The 25083-nt window shown below is 49.9% G+C and overlaps 1 protein-coding gene across 3 annotated transcripts in view; it reads right to left on the bottom strand.

The window, feature by feature from the left end:
- The window catches only part of SCLY (selenocysteine lyase), a 29034-nt gene extending 3961 nt beyond the window's left edge, over window positions 1–25073 (bottom strand). The window contains exons 1-9 of one of the 3 annotated variants that reach the window (XM_032480645.1): window positions 24906–24932; window positions 22186–22298; window positions 19017–19112; window positions 18612–18712; window positions 14687–14867; window positions 11271–11398; window positions 10943–11107; window positions 9863–9969; window positions 2783–2819 (exon numbers count right to left, since the gene is read on the bottom strand). In XM_032480645.1, the coding sequence (XP_032336536.1) occupies window positions 2783–2819; window positions 9863–9969; window positions 10943–11107; window positions 11271–11398; window positions 14687–14867; window positions 18612–18662 (669 nt within the window). In that variant the 5' untranslated portion in view covers window positions 18663–18712; window positions 19017–19112; window positions 22186–22298; window positions 24906–24932. Of the gene's footprint in view, window positions 1–2782; window positions 2820–9862; window positions 9970–10942; window positions 11108–11270; window positions 11399–14686; window positions 14868–18611; window positions 18713–19016; window positions 19113–22185; window positions 22299–24905 lie in introns of all 3 variants that reach the window. The other 2 variants (XM_032480644.1, XM_032480646.1) reach the window with 2 other exon arrangements.
- Between the last annotated feature and the right edge of the window lie 10 nt (window positions 25074–25083).

The following is a 25083-nucleotide window of genomic DNA, read 5'->3' as shown; positions in this document are numbered from 1 at the left end:
GGGACACAGCACATTCAGTTATGGTTAAACAAAGCGGAGCAAAACAGCTGTACGCAGCAGAGTGGTTCTTCCCGGAGACAGAGGGGTGACATCGCCACAAACTGCTCACTTTCTGGAACGTGACAAGCAGACAACATGCCTCGAGTGCTGACCGTGGGGCTGGGGCCACAACAAGCACTTAGGTCACCTTCCCCTGTTCAGCAGGCTTCCTGGTACCTCCCGGCACTGGAGATCCCGCAGCCAGTGAGCCAAGGCAATCCCAGCCTGAAGGTATGTGCGCTCGAGACAGACGGACATGACAAGGGGAGAGGGCCGCATCAGACCGACTCGGGTGAGCGTGTGAAGGGAACTCGGGGCAGCAGGGAAGGGCGTTCAGGCAAAGGCCCCTGTGGAGGGAAAGGCAAGCGCACTCCTGGAACAGAGTGGGTGAGGGGGACAGGGCCCAGAGGCCCCGTGACAGGTGGGGTCTGAGCCTAAAGAGGACACGGCAAATGCACATAGATTTTGAGGAAGGGGTGAGATGCTCCGATGTGCGTGTTTAGTGATCATTCTGGAGGGTGTGGAGAACGGACGAGGCCATGGCAGGCATCCACACAAAAGATGGGGATGGCGTGGTCTAGAGTCAGTGGAAACGGACAAGAGGCTGGTCCTGGTATATTGTGGAGACCGGACAGACAGGACTGTCTGCTGCATCAGGGGTGGGGGACAAGGACAAGAGCAGAAAAAGGGCACCTCCTGCATGTCTGAATTGAGAACCTGGATGTTGGGAGGCACACAGGAGGGCAAGGATGGAGGAGAGAGCGGGACACATTGTGGGCCCAGAGGAAACCGTCAAGTAAGCAGGTGGGGACGTGGGTCTCCCAGAAGATCAGGACCTGCCCCGAGAGGCAGAGTAAAAGCCTGAGCACAGACTGGTGTCAGAGCCACGGACAGGACGAGCTCTGCGAAGGGGAGGGGAGGCTGGGACGGCACCAGGAGGCCGCACAGGGTAGAGGAGGGCAGAGAAGGAACTGCGCGGCGGGGATGCGGGTCAGGGAGCGGAAGGGGTCCCGGAGCCCCTGGAGGTCACAGGGCGAAGTGGGGACCCCCTCAGCCAGCTCTGGGATGCAGAGCAAGGAGCAGAGAGCAGCGATCAGGAGGATGAGGTGAGGGATGAGTGTGCGTGCAGGCCCGCCGGTGGGGCGGAGGGACATGGGAAGAGGTTGGAGCGGGTGGTCCAGGGAGGGATGATTTTAAAGGCTGGGGGAGCGACCCGGTGGAGGAACGTGAATCCTCACGCTGGAGAAGGGGCGGCACACGGGGAACGGAGGAAAGCAGGCCTCGGCAGGCGGCGGGCGAGGGCACATCTTCTGGGGAGAAGGGGCAGGTGCGGAGGGCGTGTCCAGGACCAGACAGCACGGAGGGAGTCCCAGCTGAGCAAGGAGCAGGGCGGGGAGGAGACACACCATGTGCCCCGCTAGCGACTGCAGGGTCAGAGGACCTGGAGGCAGGTGCAACCCGGGAGCAGGGAAGGGGCCACAGCTGCGGAGCCCAAGCTGAGGTGCCAGCTGCTAGGCCAGCCCGGAATCTCGAGGAATCTCTAGCAAGCTGTGACTATGCCCCCATCTTTATGCGGGACAGCCAGGCTCAGGAAGGTGAAGTAACTGGACCCAGGGGACCAGACAGAGCAAACGTGCGGTGTTTCTCCCTAGAAGGGGCTCCAAGAAGGAGCTTTTCTCTTTTAAATGCTGAGCATGTGAAACCCATTCTGCAGATCTTAAAAAGCACACATTTCCAGTTTGATAAATAAAGTTTAAGGGTTTTCTTACATTGGTCCATCTATTGGGATCACAAACTTGCCCTCCCTAAAGCTGCGGCCATGTAGTCAAGCTGCTGGGAAGTGGATGTGAGGTCACAGGACATCACAGGGAGCCTGCGCGCTGGCCTCCGCCTGGTCCCCACAGCTCCGGGGGCCCTGGGCAGGCCCCACACGGCAAGGGCACTGGGAGTGCCTTGTATCCTAGGGTTTGGTCTTGGCCGCTGGTTCCTCAACCCCCTGGGATCTCCTGAGTGACAAGAGTGTCTTTTGTTCTAATGAGGCAACTCTGGATGGGCCCCTGGCTGGGGGCAGTCACTGAGCCGCTACCAGAAACTTGGAATTTTCAGCACCATCCCTTCTCCAGAGGGGAGGGAGGCTGGAAATGGAGTTAATGACTAACCAAAGGCTCCATACAAATCCCAGTGGTACGGATTCAGAGAGCTTCCAGGTTGCTGAAACAGAGGCGCTGGGGGGTGGGGCCTGGGAGCCCCCTCCCACATCCCTGCCCTGCAGCCTCGGCCTCTGGGCAGTCACCAGCACCCCTTCTCAGATCCTTTCAGAATAAACCACTAATCCAGCAAGTAAAATGTTTCTCTGAGTTCTGTGAGCAATTCCAGTAAATTCATTGAACTTGGGGCGGGGGGCGCGTGGGAACCTCTGATTTGTAGCCAGCTGGTCAGAAGCACAGGTGACAACCAGGACTTGCAACAGACACGTGCAGTCAGCAGGGGTGGGGAGTCAGGGTGTGTCTTGTGGGACTGAGCCTGTGGGATCTGACATCATCTCCGGGTAGATGGTGTCAGAATTGCAGGACACCCAGCCGGTGCCACAGAACGGCTTGGTGGGGGACCCCCCCACCCGCACATCTGGTGTCAGAAGTGCTGTGAGTGAGGCAGAGGAGACACACAGGAGGGAGACTGAGTGCTCCCTACATGTTGATGGACAAAGCCACCACTTCATCTGTCCCTGGTCACCCAGGCTTACCTTCCCAAGGCCGGCAATCATCGGGGTGTTCTCTGTCCTGTAAGAGACAAGGGATTCCATCCTGTTTCCATGCACAGCAAGTAACAAACGTCCCAGGAAGGAATCCTATCTCAGAGTCAAGTGTTCACCTGAAAACACCCACACTGGCATCTTTCCTAAGCATGTGCCGTGCGGCTGTCTCAAAGGCGGCTGCCGGCCCCCCAGGCCCTCCGGGCAGTCTACCCTTCCTCACCCAGGGACAGTCGCCGTGGCCCACCGTGGGCGACGTACGTCAGGTGTCCAAGTGACATTCTATCTGGCCCCTTCCCCTACCCAAGAGAACCCCCTCCTCCAACTGCAGGCCCCAGGGCCTGCACTATGGGCCACATCCCATCCTTTCACCAAACGTTTCAGCGGAAGCCTCTCAGCTGTAATACAGGATGAGTCTTTTGTTACCAGAGATTTGGGGCATCATGGGTGCATGTGTGTGTGTGTGTGTGTGCACACGCGCACCTGCGCAGGAGGGGACAGGAAGACCCGTGAAGACCAGTGGTTCCCATATGACCTAACGAACTGAAAAACATCTCTTCACTTTATTTCAGAAAACACAAAACATTAACTTAATTTTCTTAATTTTAAGTTCTAGCTAAATGAAGTTTTCTTAAACCTTTGGAGCCGACTACTGCTTGTTGACCAACAGACAGCAAGACACGTGAACACCGGTACAGGTATTACAGGAAATGTGATCCTATGGGTCTTCCTTTGATGAGCTTATTGGTCAGGGCTGCCCCGAAGGCAGGCTCTGACTCCTGGGGGTGGGCTGGCCTCGGCCCGGACCCCTCTGCCAGCTGCGAGATCTCTAACATCAGCTCCTCTGGGCCTCCCTCGTCCTCATCTGTGGGACGCCACGGTCAGACATGAAGCACCTCTCAAGGTCTGGGACGTGTGACTGCCCGGAGGCACGGCCAGGGTAGGACCTGGAGCGCTCCCAGGTGGCAGGCCGCCACCCGCCACCTCCACCCAGAGTCCTGCAGACCCTGCTCCCACACCTGCCCCCCACGGACTGCCCAGGAGGGCTTCTGGCACACCTCATGTTCTGCCACCTCTTTTTTTAATTAAACTTTTTATTCTGAGAGCATGTAGATCCACATGTGGTTGTAAGAAACAGCTGACACCCTCTGTACCCCTAACTCAGCTCCCCCCAAGTAGCAGCATCCTCGGGGCACCAACAAGATAGAGCGCTCCCACCACAAAGGGGCCCCCCGCCGGCCTTTCCAGCCACACCCTTCGCCCCATTCCCTCCTTAACGCCTGGCAGCTAACTGCCACTCTCTCCTCCTTCTATAATTCTGCCATTTCGAGGATGTCATATAAATGGAATCTTAGGCTAACTCTGGGGGATTGGCTTTTCTCATTCGTCAGAACTTCCCGGCGGTTCCTCCTGGCTGCGGCTGCGCCAGCGGGGCGCTCCGCCTCACTGCTGAGCAGTGTCCGCGGCAGAGACACGCGCCCTGCTCGCTAACCCCTCGCTCATCAGAGCGGGTCTGAGTCGTGTGCAGTTTGTGGCTGTTATGAATAAAGCTGTGAGCACATTTGTGTACAGGGTTGCGTGGACATAAGTCTTTGTTTCTCTGGGGTAAATGTCTAGGAATGAAACTCCCAGGTCATAGGGTAGTTGCATATTTAGTTTTTAAAGCAACTGCCAAAGTGTCTTCCAGAGCAGCAGCAACACCGTCAGTCCTACCAGCCATGAACGAGGGCTCCAGTCTCCCTGCGTCTCCACCAGCATTGGGTGTGGCCACTAGTTTTCTTTTAGCCTTTCTGACAAGTGTGTCGTGATGGCATCTCCCTGTGGTTTGAATCTGCAGTCCCCTACTAGCTAGTGATGTTGAGCACCTTCCGGTGTGATTTTTGCTGTCCTCTTTGGATGTGTGTTCATGTCTTTGCCCATTTTCTGACTGAACTGTTTCGGGGAGGGGTTTTGCTGTTGAGTTTTGGAAGTTCTTTATATATTCTAGGTACTCCTTCTCCATCAGATCTGTTACTAGAAAGTATTTTTTCCTAGTGTGTAGCTTGTCTTCTCAGCCTCTTAACAAAGTCCTTTGCAGGGCAGAAGTTTTAAATTTTGATGGAGTTCGACTTTCAACCTTTCCTTTTATGGATGCTTGTGGTGTCAAGTCTAAGAACTCTTTGCTTAGCCCCAGATCCTGAAGATTTTTTCCTGTGTTTTTTCTAAGAGCTCTATAGTTCCATGTTTTACAATTAAGTTCAGGATCTACTTTGAGTTAACATTTTACGAGGTGTGAGACCTAGGCTGAGGTCCATCTTTGCCTGTGGACGTCTAAGTGCTCCAGCACCGTATGTTGAAAGGCTGCCTTCCTTCCACTGAATCGCTTCTGCATTGTTAAGAAATCACTTGGGTGTATTTCTGGCTATAGCTCTTGTTCCACAGATATACTTGCTGGGATTTTGACAGAAATTGGGTTAAACTTATAAATCAATTTTGGGGAGAACTGACATCTTTACTATATTGTTTTTCAATCCATGAACATGGTACATCTCTCCATTTATTTAGATCTTTGATTTCTTTCATCCACATTGTGTAGTTTTCAGCATACAAGTCCTGTATATGTTCTATTAGATTTATATCTGAGTATTTTGGAGTGATTGTAAGTAGTAATGTACCTTTAATTTTGTTGTCTATAAATTCATTACCAATATACAGAAATACAGTTGATTTTATATGTTTCTCTTATATCCTATGATCTTGCTGAACTCACTTATTAGTTCTAGGAGCCTTCTTATATATTCCTTGGAATTTTCTATGTAGACAATCATGTGATCTACAAATAGGGACCAATTTGCCTCTTCCTTTCCAATCTGTATACTGTTTATTTCCTTTTCTTGTCTTCTGCACTGATGAGAATTTCCAGCACTATTGAATAAGAGCGTGAGAGTGGATATCCCTGGCTTGTTCCTGATCAGAGGGGTAAAATAGTCAGGCTTCCACCATCAAGTATGATGTTTGCGGTACATTTTTTGGTAGATGCTCTGATCAAGTTGAGGAAGTTCTCCTCTAATCATATTTTTTTGTCAGAGTTTTTAAAACAAATGAATGCAGAGTTTTGTTAAATGCTTTTTCTACATCAAATGACAATTTTTTTTCTTTCTTTGGTATGCTAGATTACATTGCTTGATACTTGAATGCTGAGCCAGCCTTGTATCCCTGGAACCCCATTATGGTATACAAGCTATTTTTATATATTGCTGAATTCCATTTGTTTACATTTGGTTAAAGACTCCTGCATCTAAATTCATGAGGAATATTTGGTCTCTAGTTTTATTTTTTTGTACTGTATTTGCCTGGCTTTGGTAAATTGGGACATGTTCCCTTCTCTTCTCTTTTCTGGAAGAGATAGCGCAGAAATGGTGTTAATTCTTTAAATGTTTGGCAAAATTCTCCTGTGAAACCATCTGTGTTTGGAGATTTCTTTTTGAGGATTTTAAAATTACAGAATCAACTTCCCAATAGTTACAGAACTATTCGATTGATCCATCTCACATGAGGTGAACTGTGGTAGCCGGCATTTTTCGGGGAAGCAGCCCACTGTGTCTGAGCTGTAAAAATTCACACGTAGCACTGTGTGTGGCGTTCCTCATCGCCCCTATGGTGTCCGCAGGGTCTGTGCCTGTGCCCTGTTTCACTCTTGATGTTGGTAACTTGTTTCTTATCTTTTTCTCCTGGTCGGTCTTGCTAGAGGTCTGTCAGTTTTATCGATGTTTTCGAAGAGCCAGCTCTTCATTTCGTTGAATTTTTAAAAGTCATTTTTGTTTTTAATTTCGTTGATTTTTGTTCTCATCTTTATTATTTCCTTCCTTCTGTTTGCTTTGCATTTATTCTGCTTTATATTTTCTAAGTTCTTCAGGTGGGAGCTTGTATTATTGACTTGAGAGTCTTCCTTTTTTCTAACATATGCATTTAGTGCTACGAATTTCCCTCTCAGCAGTGCCATAGCTGTGTCTTACAGATTTTGGTCCGTTGTATTTTCATTTTTATTCATTTCAGTGTATTTGAGACTTCCTCTTTGCTTCACAGATTATTTATAAGTGTGTTGTTGTATCCTAAGTATTTGAAGATTCTCCTATTATCTTCCAGTTACTGATTTCTAGTTTGATTTCACTATTGTCAAAGAATATACTCTGTATGATTTCAGTTCTTTAAATGTATTGAGGTTTGTTTAATGGTACAGGATACCATCTATCTTAGTATATATTTTGTGGCATTTGAAAAGAATGTGCACTTCACTGCTGTTGGACGGAGTGTTCTAAATATGTTGGTTAGATCCTGTTGGCTAATGGGTGCTACTGAGTTCTTCTATATCCTAGAAACTTTTTGTCTAGTTGTTCTATCCATTATTGAGGGAAAGGTGTTCCAATCTCCATCCATAATTGTTGGACTTTTCTATTTTGCCTTTCAGTTCAATTAGGGTTTTTTCCCTCACATATTTTGTAGCTCTACTGTTTAGTGCATCCACATTGGGACTGCTGTGTTCTTGGTGGACTGACTCTTTTATCGTTACATAATGTCACCCCCTCTGTAATTTTTTTTGTTCTAGAGTCTCCCTTATCTAATATTATACAGCCATTCCTGCTCTCCTTTGATGAATGTTTACAATACATTTTTTCCACCCTTTACTTTCAACTCGCCTCTATCACTAGATAGGAAGCGAGTTTCTTATAAATAGTACAATTGGGTCAGTTTTTCTAAATTTTACTCTGCCAATCTCTGCCTTTTAATTGGTGTATTTATACAATTTACTTTTAATGTAATTATTGACATTAGGGCTTAAATCTGCCTTTTTGTTTTGTTTTTATCATCTTTCTGTGGGTTACTTGAACAGTTTTCAGAAGGTCAAGTGAAGAATAGAAACCTTATCTCCTTTCACATCCATTTACCCTCCCCCATTTATAATGTAATTATCTTAAGTATTTCTTCCACATTCATTTTGAACCACTTCAGACAGTGCTATGATGTTTTGTTTAGGCCCTCAAACACAATATAGAAAACTCAAGAGGAGAAAAAAGCCTATTTTATTTACCCATATTTTTACTTACCAAGCTCTTTCTTTCTGATATTCCAAGGTTCCTTCTTTTTCTACTTCCTTTCTGTGTAAAGAACTTCTTTAGTCATTTTTAACATAGGTTTTCTGGTGACAAATTTTGTTAGTTTTCCTTCATCTAAGAATGTCTTGACTTCCTCTTTGTTCCTTAAGGGTATTTCTGCTGTGTATATGATTCTGGCTTGACAGCTTTTTTTTCTTTTTTCTTTGAACACTTGCAAAATACTGCATCACTTCCTTTGGCCTCTGTGGCTTCAGATGAGTAATCCACTGTCCTTCAAATTATTTTTTCCCTGTAGGTAAGGTGTTGGTTCCCCACCTCCCTTCCTGGCTGCTTTCAAGATTTTTTGTCTTTCAATTATGAAGGTTTACTTTTTATGTCTTGGGATAGATTTCTTTCATTTTATCCTGTTTGGGGTTTGTTTGGCTTCTTGAATCTGTACATTTATGTCTCTTGCCAAATTTGCAAAATCTTCAGCTCTTATTTCTTCAAGTTCTTTTTCTTCCCACTTGCTTTCTCCTCTCCTTCTGGGACCTCAATGAAATGAATGTTAGATCTTTTGTTTAGTCCCACAGGTCCCTGGGGCTCTGTTCCTTTTTGTTTCCAGTCTATTTCCTCTCTTTGTTTAGACTGGCTAATTCTGTTCTCTCAGCTCACTGATTCTTTCCTCTGCTGCTCCTGCTGGTGAGCCTGTCCGTTAAGCGTTATACTTTGGTTGTAGTTTTTAGATCTAAATATTACATTTAGTTCTTCTTTGTACCTTCTTTTTCTTTACTGACACTTTCTTTTGTTTCAAGTGTGTTCATAATTGCTCACTGAAGCATTTTTATTGTGTCTGCTTTAAAATCTTTTGTCAGATAATTCTAACATCCTTGTCATCTCAGTGTTGGCACCTATCGATCATCTTTCTCTCTTTGATTTAAGATTTTTCTGTTTTCAGTATGATAAGTGATTTTCAGTTAAAATCTGGAAGTCTGTATATTATGAGTCTGGATGTCTCTTACCTTCTGTCTTACTTGGCTTTTTCTGACCCTTCTCTGGCAGGAGAAGGAGTGTGCCAGCTCAGCACTGCCGGCTGGAGGTAGAAGTCCAAGCTCCCTCCTCAGCCCAAGGGGAGAATGCACCTTATTAGTGACAGGTTTGAGGGGAAGCCAGGGTCCCCATGTTGTCTCCACTGACACAGTGGTGGGGATGCATTACTGGCTGGAGGGGCAAATGTCCTGGCTCCTCACTAGCCCCTGTCTGACTCAACAGAGGGGTGGGGGTGCAAGTCTCGGCTCCCCACTCGCCTTTGCAGCACTGGGTGGGGCAGCAATTTGCTGTGCTGACTGGTTGGAGACAAGCAGGTATTGTCCGAAAGTTCTCTGTCTTGTTAGGCTGTCCTTTTCCTGGTCTACTGGCTACAGAGAGCAGGCTTTGTTGGGCATTTTTCTTCGGCCCTCACTGGTATTTCTGAGTTGCTGGATTCTTCTGCTCTAAGTCTGGGATAAAGGAGGCAGAAGACCCCAGGGAACTCACCACATGCTGTCTGTTTCTCCCTCTTGTTATCCAGTTTCTGACAACACACGTGGTGCTTGCTGGTCCCACCTCATCCCCTTGTTAAAACATCCCTGCAAGTCACAGGGACACAGGAGCCGTCCGAGAGGAAAGTAGGTGCTTCTGTGAAGCTCTGCTCACCCCCCAGGCAAGAGAAGGGCAGCACATCTCAGCTGGGGCTCAGGTGGTGCCTCTTTGGTGGGCGATGCCAAAGGAACAAAAGGAACAGAGATTTCCTTCCTCTGCTTTGAATCATCCCCAAAGAGACTACAGAGCTGTGAGTCCTAAGTGTAGAACCAACCCATGGAGGCACTGAGCGGCGTGGCTCTGACGCAGTGGAGGTGAAGACCATGCTGTCACAGTGCTGCCAAGTCAGGAAAGCCACTGCTCTACAGACAAACAGCACGGCCAGTGGATCAGAGGCCTGGCTAATCTTCTACCTTACCCTGGCCTGAAATTCCGTTCTTGTCCACCTCCGAACAGCATAGGGTACAGAGGGGTAAGTTCACCGAGCCCTCGGACGTACAGTGCTCCAATCCTGGGGCCATAGAACTGGAAGGAAACATCAATCATTTATTCAACAAGACCCGTCCGAGGCCCTTCTCCGTATCTGTGCTGAGAGACACAGAGATGCTCTGTAACATATGGGCCCCACTTCTCTGCAGCCCTGCTACCCACCCCACTGCAGACATGCTGGGGGCACAAAAGCCTTCAGGTGCAGGGCAGGTGCTGGGCTCTGGTCCCCAGCTCGGTGGCAGCAGAGTACTCTGCACATCACGTGCAAGACTCTGTGAAGGAGAGGGCTGGAGCTAGAGATCGCCAAGGGCTGCCTGGTGCAGTCTATGATCCCATGTTCTCAAGCCCACATTGTGCAAAAATTATAGTGCGTGCCACCGTGCCAGGCTCAGACACACGCTCCTTTGGAAACTGGCTGAGAACCGAGTACTAAAAACATTCCCAGGTCTAGTCAGCGGCTGCAAAGATGAGCAAAAGCTTCAGGAGGGTCTTCACTGTTACCTGTTTCCCCAGAGCACACCCTGCAGATGACAGGGGCTAAAACCACACCTTCACATCCAAGCCACACTTTCAATCAGGTTAGGGGAAACAATAATTCTTAAACTCTGCACCTTCCGACCCCGGGTTGGAGGATGAGCAGGCTGTCAAGGGGCCTGCACGTGCTCTCCCTGCTGCAGAGAACACTGACTCCCTGGCTAAACCCCTCTGAGACCTCATCACCTCCCCTCCTGCCCCCCCTGCCCTCTGCCCTCTCCCCTCTGGCCACCTTGCCTGGCCACCCCTCCCGCCCTGCATGGGCTGGGCCCCCACCATCCCCGCCAGGCACTGACACTTGGCATCTCAGCTCTGCCAGGCTCCCCTCTGCATGTCCCAGAGCCTCGCTGCGGGCAGGTGGGTGGGCGCACTGGGTGATGGAGGATAAGCGGTGTCGCGGGCTCCGCTCGGAGGTGGAGGTGCATCCAGGCCCCTCCCCACCAGGAGGGAAGGACGGCGGCCTCTGCGGACGCACCTTGTGCCCCACGATGGTCAGGAAGTCCACGCCCAGGTCCCGCACATCCACGTGCCGCTTCCCCAGGGCCTGCGCTGCGTCCGTGTGCATGAGCACGCCCGGCAGCCCGCGGGCTGCCCGCTGCTGGTTCAGGGCCCGAATTCGCCGACTGATCTCAGGCACCGGCTGAAGAGGGAAGAGCAAACAGCTATGTGTGTTTCCCTGATTTGACAAAAACAGAATGAAAGAAATGGGGAGTCGTGAAGGAGGACGGGCGAGAAAGTTACAAGACTGAAGCGCAGAGGGAAAGCAGAGGCCTCCCTGTGCTGCTGAAAGGGAGGCAGCTCACCATGACGACGCCCGTCTCGTTGTTGGCCAGCATGATGCTCACGAGGCACGTGGCCGGGCGAACGGCCGCCAGCACGTCGTCAGCCTCCACCTGCCCGCTCACCTTGGACACGGGGACAAAGGTGACCTCTGAGGAATGACACACAAGGACCAAGGTGAATCCCAGAGTGTCCTCTCCGGGATGTTCATTTACATACAGTGTGACACAACTCCTTCCACAACGAAAAATGCAATTTACTTTAAAAGTTCGGAAAACTCTGAAGAAGGGACATTAGCCACGTTCATCACCCGCCCAGACAGTCAGCTGGACCACTCCGTTAACGAGCGTCAGCGGGTAAGTTGTCCAGGAGAACCACTCCGATCCCCCTGGGGCTGTGAACAGGTAGGACACCCTCAGTTCCTGAGAGCATCTCGAAGCACCAAGCACTTAGCGGTCACTCAGCGCTGATCCAGCCTTCATTGAGCACCTACTGTGTGCCAGGCACTGCTCCACGCACTGAGAATCTTACTACCGTGGACGGAGAACAAGCAGAGGTGACTAACTTGAGGTTTGGGTTCAAAATGGTGAGGACAAACACACCCGCTCACCCTTCAAGGTCCCACTGAAACGAGAGCAGGTATGTTTCCCAATAAGGGCTGTCACCTGTGGACAGGGACCTCTGAGGGAGGCAGTGGCATCAGATCAACAGCAACAGGAAAGGCCCGTTCAGGGCGAAAACTAACTCCATAAACAGCACCAACGGCCCCAGAAACCATGCAAGGTCCGGGTGCGCATGCGGAGAGAGCAGGACGACTGCTGGAGGCCCCTGCCTTGCGCCCAGCAAGCGCCGGCCCAGGTGGGCTCCCAGACTGGGGGGAGGGCAGCAGAAGGGCGGGGCTGGCGTGCCACTCTCGGACTCAATGGGGAGCAAGAGGAAGGCCTCTCCGGTCGGACTTCCCGTCCCCTTATAAGCACATGAGCCTGCAGGGAAGTGCAAACCGACCCCCCACGAGACCCCTCTGCACGCCCAGCAGCACGTCTACAACAGAAAGCACGGACAGCGACAACCCCTGACAAGGCTGTGGAGAAACCGGGACCCTCGTTCACTGCTGGCGGGGATGCAACTGGTGCAGCCGCTTTGGAACGCAAAGGTTACGGTCAAACAGAGAGACACTTCGAAAGGTGAAACAGAGTCACAGCCTGACCCAGCAATTCCACTCCTGGGTGTCAACCCAGGAGAAATGGAAAGCATGTCCACTTCTTCACAAAGGCTCGTAGTGGCATCATTCACAGTGTCACTCGTTCATCACTGCTCACCAACTGATGAACGGACACGTAAGATGTGAGCACGGTTCATCCACGAAAATGAAGGAAATACTGACACAGGCTGCACTGGGGACCAACCTTGAAAACGCGATGCTACAGTAAGGAAGTCAATTACGGAAGACCACGTATCATATGATTCCATTCATGGTAAGGTCAGAACGGGGAAATCTCTAGAGACAGAAAGTACTCGTGGTTGCCTAGGGTTGAGGGAAATGGAGAGTTACAGCTTGAGTGATAAACCAAGAAATGGAGATTATGCCTGTAAGTCAGTAAGCGTTAAATTGGGAGTAATTACGATGATAATGCTAACCACGGGTAAAGGGAAGGCAAACCTGACGGGAGCTGCCCCGAGGAAAAAGGACCGAGTGGCGGGAAGAACCTTTCCTTTGTGTTGGAAGCCTTTCTATGACCTTCTCGTTACTTCCACCCCCTGCATGTCTCTCCTGTGTAAAAACTTGTGCAATTTTAAACAAGAGGTTGAGTGTACCAGTAACTAATAACAGTGCATTAAGCGGCCCTTCCTTGTACAAGTGAGACACAGGAAAAAGGCACCAGGGTAAAGGGAACTGCCGTTTAAATAAGAAAGTCAGACCTGACCGTTTTTAGTTAAAATGGTGCATTCAGTCAGGCCATGAAGAGAAAGCTTTTCCAGTCGTCCAACAGGAAAACTGGTAACAAGGCTGCTGGTGAAGCCGAGCAGCTGTCACAATCCTTTATCTTAAGAGGTAACACTTTCCCTGCCTCCCCGCGGGTTCCCAGGCATATTAGGTGAGAAGGCGGATGCCGAGGAGAAAACTGCCGTCTCACCCAAGGAGCGCTCAGCCTTGGCCACGATGGGGAACATGGCTTTTATGTTTTCAAAGCTAGTATCCACCCCTGTGTCTCGAGATGTCACAGCACAGGAAAAGTAAAAGGAGGACCAGGAGTGACCAGGGCCAATGTCACTGCAGTCTGTGCTCAACCTGCCCCCCAGACTGCCCAGCCCGGTGCCCTTCTGGGTGGGGCCCCGGCGCCCACCGCCCCCAACACTGGGAGGCCCCCACCTCCGCGTCCGCTTGCGCAGATGAAGGCACCAGCAGGAGTGCACTTATTCTTGTTTTTACCACCAGAAGTTGATGTCTATCTGACCCTTCTTCTTTCTACCAGAGGGACCGAAAGTCAAGATTTAATTATTAAAATCAAATAATGAGGCGAGGTAGATATAGCTCAGTGGTAGAGTACATGCTTAGCATCTATGAGGTCCTGTGTTCAATCCCCAGCACCTCCACTAAAAAATAAATGAGCAAACCTAATTACCATCCCCCTCAAAAATAAATAAGTAAATAATAAAACAAATAATGAAAACCAGTGGTTAGCATTTATGTGCGTATATTAAACATGAATGTATTTAACATATATGAGAGTCTGACCTACCATTCGGTGATTGATGATTGACCAGTTCTACATGTTGGCAATTTGTCTTTTTTTTTTAATGGAGGTACTGGGCAATTTACCCAATTTGACTAGTAATCATGGAGTTTTCCAGAACCGTGTAGTGCTTATAAAATTGTAGGTCTTTATTAATGTTTGTTGAAGTGAGTTGAACTGAAATAATTTAAAACAGATTTTAGTATTTACTGTAATTTCTTTTGGAATCATGTAGGTAATGCTCTTAATTTCAGTAGATAAGAATAAAATCTACATTTATATATGGAAATATACAGGTGTTCAATTTCTGTAGCATTGATAAAAATAACATCACTTATTTCTGGGAAATAATTGAAATTTATTAGAAAAGAAAAATTAGCCAAGATGAAAAAAAGAAAAAAAAATAAAACGGAGGGACTGGGGATCGAACCCGGAACCTCATACACGCTACGCGTTGAGCTACTCCTTTGGGTTAGCTCTACCATTGAGCTATCTCCGGCCCCCTCTCCATTCTGCACTTACCGACTTTTCCCTAAGGGGAAATCTGGAAGGACTGGCTGTGTAACCTTTGCACCTGAGCACAGACAGGCAGCCCGGGGGCAGGAGGTAAATGATTCACCACAGCCCTGGGGCCGCCCCTCCGGGAACCAGTCAGGGAGGGGAAGGAAGCCGTCCAGCTGGAGCTCAGCCAGCTGCTCACTCACCCGCCACCTGCTCTTCCACCAGGTGCTCCAGGGGCAGGCGGATGGAGTCGTGCTCCACGAGGCAGGTGACGCAGTGGGGCAGGGCCCCCGCCACCGGGCTGTGATGCTCGGCCGCGTCCCCCACTGAGGCGTGGGTCTTGCGGAAATGTTCCACCGCAGAGTGGATGACTAGATTATTCGACTGCAGAGATACAGCAAAAACATCATTTATAAAAGCTGCGCTAAGAGTAGACGTCAAGTAACGATCTCTGCCACCTGTACTTCCCTTCGTGGCGAACATTACGGCCTCAAAGAAATTCAGCTCCTTTTAAAAGGCCTAACTATGAAGATTTGGGGGTTTTAAACTTTTAAAAATTCATTTCCAGTGAATTATGTCTGTTTTTTGGTTAAGCCACATAGTGTATTTAAAAATTTTCTAAAACAGCCACAAGAGAGTATTTTGCCCAGGCACCCGCCACTGGTGGAAGCGTGGACTGGACCACGTCTGCTAAGGGCCACCCGGCACATGGATCAGACCAGCCCTCCTGTCCAGGAGGTCTATTTCTTGGACTTGATCCTATAGCTACACTTGCACAGAAGCAAAATTATGCACGTAAAGGTGACTGATTAAGTGTTTGTAACACAAAACCTCAGGAAACCCTTCAACATCTGTCAACAAGAGTTCTCATTAAATTACACTTGTTCCATGGACGCCAGGCAGATGGAACAACACTGAGGGACACTCCGGGGCTGACGCCAAAGATGTCCACACACTTGTGAAACGAAAAAAGGCATCAAGCAGGACACACAGCGTACTACTCGCGTATAAACCGGGCCAGATGCATCCACGTTTGTTTACACACCCAAAAAATCCTTGAAAAGGTAAAAATGGAAGGAGGAGAGAACACGTGAGCCTACAGGCTTATTTGCTTTCAAGGCTCAGACTATCTCTGCAGGACACGGAGGACACGAACAACACTGGTCTCCTGTAGGGTAACTGCGGGGCTGGGGTGGGAGATTTTTTTAAATGAAACTTTTTCTCTTATTACAGAAAAGTATGTACAATAGAAGAGTAAGTTTAATGGAAAAAGTATGACAGTGAACACCTGAGTAACCGTGACCCAGGTCAAGACAAAAAACACTGTCCACACCTGGGGAGCACCCCCCCCACTGCCCACCCCCACCCCAGGTAGCTGCCACCCTGATTTTCACAGCAACCGTTTTCTTACTTTACGCTTTTCCTTCCCATGTGAGCGCCCCTAAACTACTTCGCTTACTTTGCCTTTTGACCTTCATATGAATGAAACTGAACTGAATTGCTTTTTTCTCAGTTGGAGACCCAACCTATTGAAGCATCTGAAGGCATCGCACAACAGGAAAGTGGAGGCTGCTGCTTGTCCTGTGCTGAGGAAGCCACATGTTGTCACAGGCACTCAGAGGACATAAAAGGCACTGAGAGTTTAACAGGTAGTCCTGGTGGAGGACAGAGGGTTCGCTCAGATCTGAGATGCGTCAAGCCAGGTAACGGCGAGGAGATGTTCAGGATGGACAGCTCAGATGCGATTCTCTGAAAGGTAGATGGTTCTTTCGAGTCCCAGGTCACAGAGATTCTTGGTCTGGAAAAGAGGGCCTGCAGGGGCTGCACACCTCACACCGCTGCAAACAGCAGGGCACAAGATGCTGGGCCCAGGCCCCTCCCACGTGTCGCCGCCACCTGCAGGTGCCTGCGACAGGGCACAGGATGCTACACTGAGCGCCCTGGTGGTGCTGGGAGCACAGCAGCCTCTGTCAGAACCAGTGGTCACATCTGAAAATGCACCGTGTGCCCCCAGGCCACCATGGTCCTCGGCACTGGGCTCCAGAGGAGGCAAGGATGGCCCTGCAGGGCAGCTCCTTGCCAGCCACCAGGAGTCTGGTCAGTGCCCAGGGGCCCAGCACAGCTCCCCGCCTCTCCCCCAGCCAGGCTCAGCTTCCTCTCTGGCTGACATCCTCCACTCCACAGTCACCACCCCTCCGCACAGCTCCGGGTGGCCGTGTGGCCCCCTTCCACCACAAGGCTGCATCACAAAGTGTGAACGTCGGTCCAGGCTATTTGGAGGGGCACCTCGCTCGTCCCCAGTCTCTGCCTGACAGGGCACACATGGCTTTGACTTCACCAGGTGGTGCCAATCCACTTCCAGACTGGCCTTCCAGTCCACACGCCTGCCAGCGCGGTGCGAGCTCACTGCTCTGCGTCTTTGTCAACACTTAACTGTCGCTGGACTTCTGAACTTTTACCACCCTGGTGGGTGGGCAGAGGCATTTCCACATTGTTTACCCCTGTGTTCTGATCACTCATGAGGCTGAGCATCTTTTCACATGTAGAAACCACATGGGCTTCTCCTCTGTGGACTGCGCCTTCACATTGCTTGCCCAGTGTTCTCCCGAGTTATCTGCGGTTATACTCTGGATGCTGGTCTTTCATCAGTAATGTGCTGCAAATATCTTCTCCTACCATCTAGCTGGTCTCTTTATTCCCTTCGGGGCTCTCTGATGAGTCAGTTTGTTTTGCTGTGATGGCAGTGGTAGAATTTATCAATCTTTTCTTTCATGGTTAAAGCTTTCTGTATTTTATTTAAGAAATCCATCACTCTTCAACATCACAAAGACATCAGTGTGCCTCCCAAAAGCTGTGTAAGTTTTACTCTTTGTGATTAGGTCTTCATTACACCTGGAGTGTTTTTTTTTTTTTTGTATGTTGTGAAGCAGAAATCCAATTTCCTTTCTTTGCACAGCTGTCCCAGCACCACGCGCTGCAAAGAACACTCTTCCTGCTCTGTCTGGCCACCTCAAAAATGAATGACGATCATATAACCTACCATTGGAGCCAAAAAGATGTCAGAGCGAGAGCGCACTGTTATAATCAGGTCAGGACACCAGGTGCCCCCCGGGACTGTCCTGTGCAACCAGGGCCACCCTTCTCACACAGGCACGGCTATTTCTGGCCTAGCGTCCATTCTCACCCCAGTCCATCTGCATGAATTAGTAGGTCTGGTAGAGCAAGGCATTTCACTGCACCAATTAATCTTCACGAAGCCGTGGCCAGTCTTGGCGTTTCGTATCTCCCTATAAATCAGTTGGTGACATGCCACCAAAAAAGAGTGAGACTTTTGACTGAGGTTACATTGACTCTACAGAAAGAACTGACATATTTGCAATAGTGAGTCTGCCCATCTGTGCACATGGTATTCGCTCCATTTACTCAGGACCTCCTTGAAGGCTCTGGGTAATATTTCTTTTCCTTTCCCAATGCGGGGAGGGAGGAGTGTCTTACTTTTTTTTTACTAGGTTTATTTCTTAAGTATTTGAAATTTTTTGGTGCTCTGGTAAGTACCTGTTTGTTGCTGGTACATAAAAACACAACTGATTTTCAATCTAACACCTTTGCCGAAGCTACTTGCTAAGGCCAGCTGCAGGTCCTCTCGAGTCCTTCATGTGGACGGTCACATCACCCGCGGGTGACCGTCATGCCTTCCGCTCCAGAAAGGAAACGAGAAAGTGAGCATTTCTAACTGAGTAGAGGCTTCGACGCCTTCACACTGTCCTTGAGTATCTTCTATCAATTTAAAAAGAAGTACCTTTGAAATGGGTCAAACCTCACACTCTTAATAAGGTGAACAACTTAGGGATTTAAAGGAATGATTCCAGGGCAGAACGAAAGGGGAATTCTTTACCGAAGCATTAGTGCCAAGCAAGTTAATTCACACATCATTTTACAAATATCTGATCAGCCCCCTGGAATTCACTGATAGGATAAACGCCGGCTGATTATATCAGGCTAATTGACAAAGTAGCAAGATCAAGCGTTACTCTTTCCTTTAAAGCACAGTAACCCCAGGAGGGAGCCACCCCCTGTTCTGTGCTGTGACTTAACAGCCGAAGGCCGCGAGGCTCTCGGGCTGCTTACCTCCGTGCCGCCCGAAGTGAAGATCACGTCGCGAGCTTCCCCACCTACCATCTTGGCAAGGCTTTCCCGAGCTGCACTGATAATATCTTTGGCCTTCCTACCTTGAGGGACCAAAATAGAAATTCATTAACTTTGCTTCACCAAGTCCAATCAGCACACATTTAAAAGAGTGACCAGACCCAAGGGGAGCGAGAGACCTGAGCAGGGGGTTCTAGGACGAGGCGTGTTCCGTGAATGTGAACACTATGCTAGGCTACGACCTACAAGTGACTTGGCGAAGGGGCAGCGGTAAGATATTAGCAAATCAGGGAAAACTATGGAAGTTTAAGTAACTTAGAAGGAGCCAGGAACAAGTGTGAGGGTGCCTGGGACCCTGAAAGGCGTGAGACACGGTCCTCTTCTTACCGGCTGCTACAGCAGAGGGGGTTGTTGCCCTCTGCCTTGCTTCCCGTTCATCAAGACAGGAGAATGAAAGGATGGGATAATTTGCTTAAGATCACGCTGCAAAACAACAAAAATAAGCACAAACAGAACTCGTGACTTCTCAACACAAAATCCAAAGCCATACGTCACAGCGCAGGTCCCCCAGGTAAGTAGGGAGGTCCCCGCCTCGGGGACACACTCGCCTTCAAATCTGGGGTGAGCAGCCCGGCTCTTCCCAGGTTCACTGGATACTAGGAAAACAGGAGCCCAACTTTGTGTGGCAGAGAAAGAAAGGCTCTGGGATGGGAATTCTGAGAATTCCAGTGACCATTCTTACTTAGTCTGTAGGCCAGCAGTCTCCAGATTTTTGATTATTCAGTCTTATTTATAAAAAAATTTATTTGAGCAGGCACCACTAAAATAAATACATATAATAAAATATACATAACACAAATGTAGAAGACATGGTAAAACTAAATACACAAAGTAATCCATACACTCCTTAACACTGTTGTGTAGATTTTAATTACAAGTAACGAAGGTCTGTGGTGTTTAGGAAAACCTAGTCAATTCAATGAGGGAGCCGCTCAAGGACCTCGGCCCATCAGTCCGGCTGGGCGGCACGGCCGCCGGCCCCGCCCGAGGTCGCCCAAACCCCGCCCACCAGCTCCGCCCCCACGCTTCCCCTCGGGTTCCGTCGAGAAACCGCCTCCGAGAAGCCTCTGGGCTGAGCCCAAAGCAGCGGCACCTTCTCTGCCCCCGCCGCCCTCCCCGGGGCAACAGCTGGGAAAAAGCCCGGCCCCTTTCCGCAGCTCTCAGACCTTCGCAGAAGCGCCTCACAGGGCTTGCTTTCTCCTTTCCAAAGACGGGTTTCAGAATTTACACACTGGTGTGCAAAAGCTTCCCTTCCACCTATTGACAAGTCTTGGAGACCCTAAGTAAGGTCTCCTGAGGCCCCCCACCAACGGCTGAAGGGAAAAGACCAGCCGTTCAGGGTGTCCGGGGGGAAGCGCAGGCACTGCGGCCTCACGCACAGCGTGGGGAGGGGCATGGGGCCCCTACTTTGGAGGGTGGACAGCAGTTCCTTAAGTCAAACGAACAACTGCCATATGACACCGCCCTTCTGTGCCTGCGTATTTACGGTAAATGCTGTTTACCCAAGAAGAAAGCAGCGGCCCACGAACCCAGTCCCCTCCTGAACCCACTGCAATCGTGTGTTTAGGCCACGCGGCCCCCAGACCTACTCTTAGCAAGGTACCTGCGTGGCCAACCCCGGTCCCCACCTCCTGCCCCGGCAGCAGCTCTCCCCGGGCCCACTCCCTCCCGGGCCGGGCTCCAGGTCCAGACTGCAGACGACTGGCCGTGTCCCCTGGCCAGTCCGCAGACTTCTCCCTCCCTCTGAACCCCACTTCCGTGCTGACAAGGCCCACGTTTCCAACCCAGACCTCCTTCCAGACATGGCTCACTCCACCTGCATGTCCAACGGCCTCTGAAACCACACATCCTGACTTCTCCCCTCACTGGCTCCTCTCTCTGCTGGTTCTTTCTCCCAAGGACATGGTGACTCACCCCTTCCAGGGGCCCAGGAAAGGCCCCTGTCTTCTCCCGCCCCATTACCCAAGCCACCAGCAAACCCGCAGGGTCTGCAGTCTGAACTATCCAGGGTCTGACCCCACCTCCCCCCTCCAGCCCCCACAGGGCCGAGGCCTCAGCTGGAATATTCTCCCAGGAGGCTCCCAGCTCCACCAACCCTGCCATGCTCTAGGGCTGTGGGTTTCTAAGCTCTTTCCACACATCCTTCACGCTTTCCTGAAAACAGAGTCCCCTCCAGGGAATTATTATCATTATTAAACCACAATATTGTGAAAATAATTAAACCATTCTATCACAGAGATGATTTTCTTTTTCTTCCTTCCTTTTTCCCCCCATTTCTACCTCAATGTCAACAGAGAGTGAAGGGCAGCGCACTTTTTAGTTTTGGTCCTTAACTTGTGGAAACCAAGGCTGTGGAGGAAACCTGACTGGCTGACTGGCCTCACCAGGTCAGGAAGCGCTATTACCCCCAAGGGTGTTCCCAAGCTTCCGCAGGAGAAATGCTTTTTATTAGCATTTAATTGTTATCCAGGTTTATGCACCATGAAGTTCAGCTTCACTGGAGGAAAATCAGACACAAGGCAATGACCAGATGAGCCAGCAAACATGAACAATGCAAACCAACAAAGAAGCCAACGAATGACTAGCGCCCGAGTGCAAAGAAGCTTTTAGTTATCAGGTTGTGAAGCTTTTAGTAAACAACTGAACATGAAAACCCACAGAGCCTGTAAATCTGTACACAGGCACTGCTAAACCCCAGGGCGTGGCAGCGGTCTGTGTGAAAGTTATTTTAGTTCATCATGACCCATAGTTAAGATAGTTTATCTTAATTATCCCTGATAAAACATTAGATAAGGTACAACTTCAGCCCCCCACCTAAAAAACCTAGCATGACTCTGTCACGTAAATAATGATTGGAAGCAAGTTATTTTCCAAAACCTCCAATTTAATGCTCCACATTAAAACAAAAATAAATGAGAAACAAATAAGAACATTTATAATGATAACTAAAGAATTTTTTTTTTAAAAAGGCCAGAATTTTATGTGATCCTGATGATTTAAAAGATCTGTTTTGCAAATTCTGTAAGGATCGACTGAGACAAACACACGCTATGTTTCAACAGATGTGTTTCCACTGTGTAGTGGTTATCACACCTCAGAAATAACTTTAAAAAAATTTTTTTTGGGGGGGTGAAGTTATTTATTTATGTATTTATTTATTTAATAGAGGTGCTGGGGGTTGAACCCAGGACCTCCTGCATGCTAAGCACGTGCTCTACCCCTGAGTGACACCCTCCCCCCCAACAAAAATAACTCTTGTTAAGACTTCTTCGTCTGGGAAAGGGGGCTGGAGACTACGATAGAGGTGAAAGATTATGCTGTCACGGAGGCTCCACGTGCAAATTTGGACTTCTCAGAAAAAAATTCCCCCAAATTACAGGTAAAGATCTGCAGTTCACAGAAAATCGATTCAAAACCAAGTGATCACAGGCGGTGTCCAATTTCTCCAGGAGAGCCTGTGCCCCCGTATCTCCAATCAGGCGCCTCCCGGGATTACCTGCGGGGTAGGGGCTGCTGGGGTTTCCCCAGGCGTCACGCATTGCCTCGGTCATGGCCTCCATCACTTCTGGCTCCAGGGGGGTGGTTGCGTTATAGTCCATATAAACTTTCCTGGCGGAAAGAAAACAAAGACGTGCCTATCAAGGAAAATAAAATGAACGGCCGCGCTCGGCCCATCGCACCAACAGGAGCAAGTGATGTCTGCAGCGGGGGCGTCTCCGCACGGACACCGCGCAGGCTTCTACAAGCTGTGCTCCGAAATCCCCGCATCTTCACCTCCTACGGAAAACGTGTGCATGATTCCCAACAACTAGTATTTGCCAGTTCGCTTTATCACTGGCAGGAGACCGTCCACTTAGGCTTTCAGAACTTCTTTGCGCCCTTTGCGGAGCCCACCTTCGCGGAGCCCACCTTCGCGACCCTGCCACAGCGCCTCCTGCTGGACGGAGGGGACCCTTGCTGGCCCAGGAGCCTGACATTTCCTGAGGGCTTTTTCCTGGCTTGGCTTTTTAAATTCACCGGGAGTTTTTCTTTATTTCCCTGCAGCTTCTGCCTGACCTTGAGGCTCTGGTGATCTGGGCGCCCTCTGCTCTCTCCTCTGCTTCCCGCATGCTGCAGTCTCCGGGGGCAGGCTGGCTTCTCTCCCGGTGCACTTTGGGTTTTTCTTTGCCTAGAATGCCCACGCCCTCCATCCCCACTGACTTTTCAGGTTTTTGCTCCAACTTGACCTTCTGAGGCAACCATGGGCTCTAAATAAACTTGCAGCCCCCATGCCCTCCTTCCCAGGGCTCCGTGTCTAATGCCCTCCTGCTTCCCCCAGCATCTCATCACCCAATACACTAGACTAGCTCCTTGTTGATTCTGTCTCAACAAAAAGACACAGAACAGCAGCTCCATGAGCTCCCGTTTCCCTTACAGCTCTGTTGCCAACACTGAGAACAGCAGAAGCTTGATTTGTAAGGTGACCAAGTAAATGTCACATAAAATGCACAGCCCTCGAAAGACCCCTCATAAGTAAAATTTAACTGTACATCTCTTTACCAGTATCAAAACCCTTCAGAAACTTTCATGAATATATACAGCAGATAGACCTGCCAGAAACTGTGAATTATTTTACCCCACTGTTAAATCCACAATAGTGTTTAAACCAATCCACATGAAAATTCTAACACAATTACCAACCATTGCTGTTAAAACACAGGGTTTTGTTCTTTTCTTTTTTTTTTTAAAACCCATGGAGTGTTTTAATGCAGCATCTTGTCTTTGAGATACCCAAGTACGAGGATTTGAGGCTTCGGAAGTCTGACCAGCTATCCTTGGCCAGGAATCCCCTGGTCCTGCTGAGACTTAAATCTGCATGTGCCCCTAACTCTGCTCTCACTTCCTGTAAGTAAGTATCCCAAAGTTCTTCAAACTACAGTGCTTAGTGACCCCATTTCTTCAATCTGATGCTTGGCTGAGCTAATTCACAGCCTGAATGTTAGATGAACACTTTACAGATGATTCTGCCCCCATTACTTGCTATTTCCTTAAAATGCTATCAATACTGAATGGGAAAGCTAACCAAAAAATTAAAAGGCATCATGAATTTCTTCCCACCCAGTACATTTTCCCAGCTCTCCTTTCTCAGTCCCAACCAAAGTAGAATGTCTAATGAAAGAAATGTCAGCTTTAGGCCTGGACCCAAATTTCAAAGACACACACCCATTTTTCCTATTCAGGTAGAGAGGATTACTTATCTCCCACACTCCCCACAAAAGTATTTAACACATTCCTGGATTGAGGGCAAAGGCTCTCAAACAAGACAGTGCGTTTCCCCCGCCCCCAGGGGAAGGTTCCAGCAGGCTGCAGCAGCAGTATGGACTGGAAGTACCTCCCCATCTTCATCTCCAGTTGCTCAGGCCAGTAGCCTGGGAACATCCTTCAGAATCCCTCTTCTCCCCTACTGTGGAGCACCAGCCAGTCCTGCAGGGCTTGTCACAGTACATCCACTTCTCCTGCCACCATTGCCACCACTCGGCCACACTACCTCTCCCTCCTGGATTATTACACAACATTCCAGACTAGATTCCCCGCTCCTGCATCACCCACGCCCCTACTCTACAAAAGCAGCCAGAAAGATTCCTTTAAAATATAAAATAATTTATAATGTAATGAAATCACATCACTCCCCTGTTCAAATCTCCAAGACCCCCATCACCCTTAGAATAAATCCCAAAGTCCTTCCAGGGCTCTGCGGCTCTGCTCGCGGACAGTGGCTCCACCACGCCCCTCCTCTCCAGTCCTCGCTGCCCCAGACCCCGCAGGCTCGTTTCTGCCCTAGGGGCCTTTGCTGCCATTCCCTCTTCCCGGTGCGCTCGTCCCCAGAACTTGTGCGGCTGACTCCTGGAGGTCTTTCAGCTTTCGGCCCAAGTGTCACCTCCCCGGAACCTTTCCCAGGCCTCCCAGCGCGCATCCCTGATTTAGGCTTCTCGCACGGACTACCCGGCAGGGCTGCATCCCCGCGCGGACCCTCATACCCACGAGTGACCAGCCAGCTGTTGCCTCCTCTCCGGGAAGAGCCCTCCCCCGGAGAATGACCACCTGCTGGCTGCCCCCTCCGTCGGGGAGTGACGATCGGCAGGCTGACTCTGTCCGACCTCGCCCCGCGGCGCCCGGAAGGCTTTTCCTGGAGCAGGGGGCCGACCGCTTCCCCCGTCTTCCCCTCAAGGAACGCACCTCTCTGGAGGGATTTTTTCTGCGCAGCCACCAGGCAGACTCGCCGCTCGCCCCAACACGTCCCTGCTCCGTGCTCCAGCCGCCTCCATCCCGACCCCGTGGCGGCCCGCTCCCAGCCCGCCTGTCCCCCGCGCTGCCGCAACGGACCAAGACTGTCACGCTTGGGACCGCCGCCGGA

Source organism: Camelus ferus, chromosome 5 (genome assembly GCF_009834535.1).
Source record: "Camelus ferus isolate YT-003-E chromosome 5, BCGSAC_Cfer_1.0, whole genome shotgun sequence".
Taxonomy (NCBI): domain Eukaryota; kingdom Metazoa; phylum Chordata; class Mammalia; order Artiodactyla; family Camelidae; genus Camelus; species Camelus ferus.
Note: the sequence above shows the minus strand (reverse complement) of the source record. Positions and strands in the feature narration are given on the sequence as shown.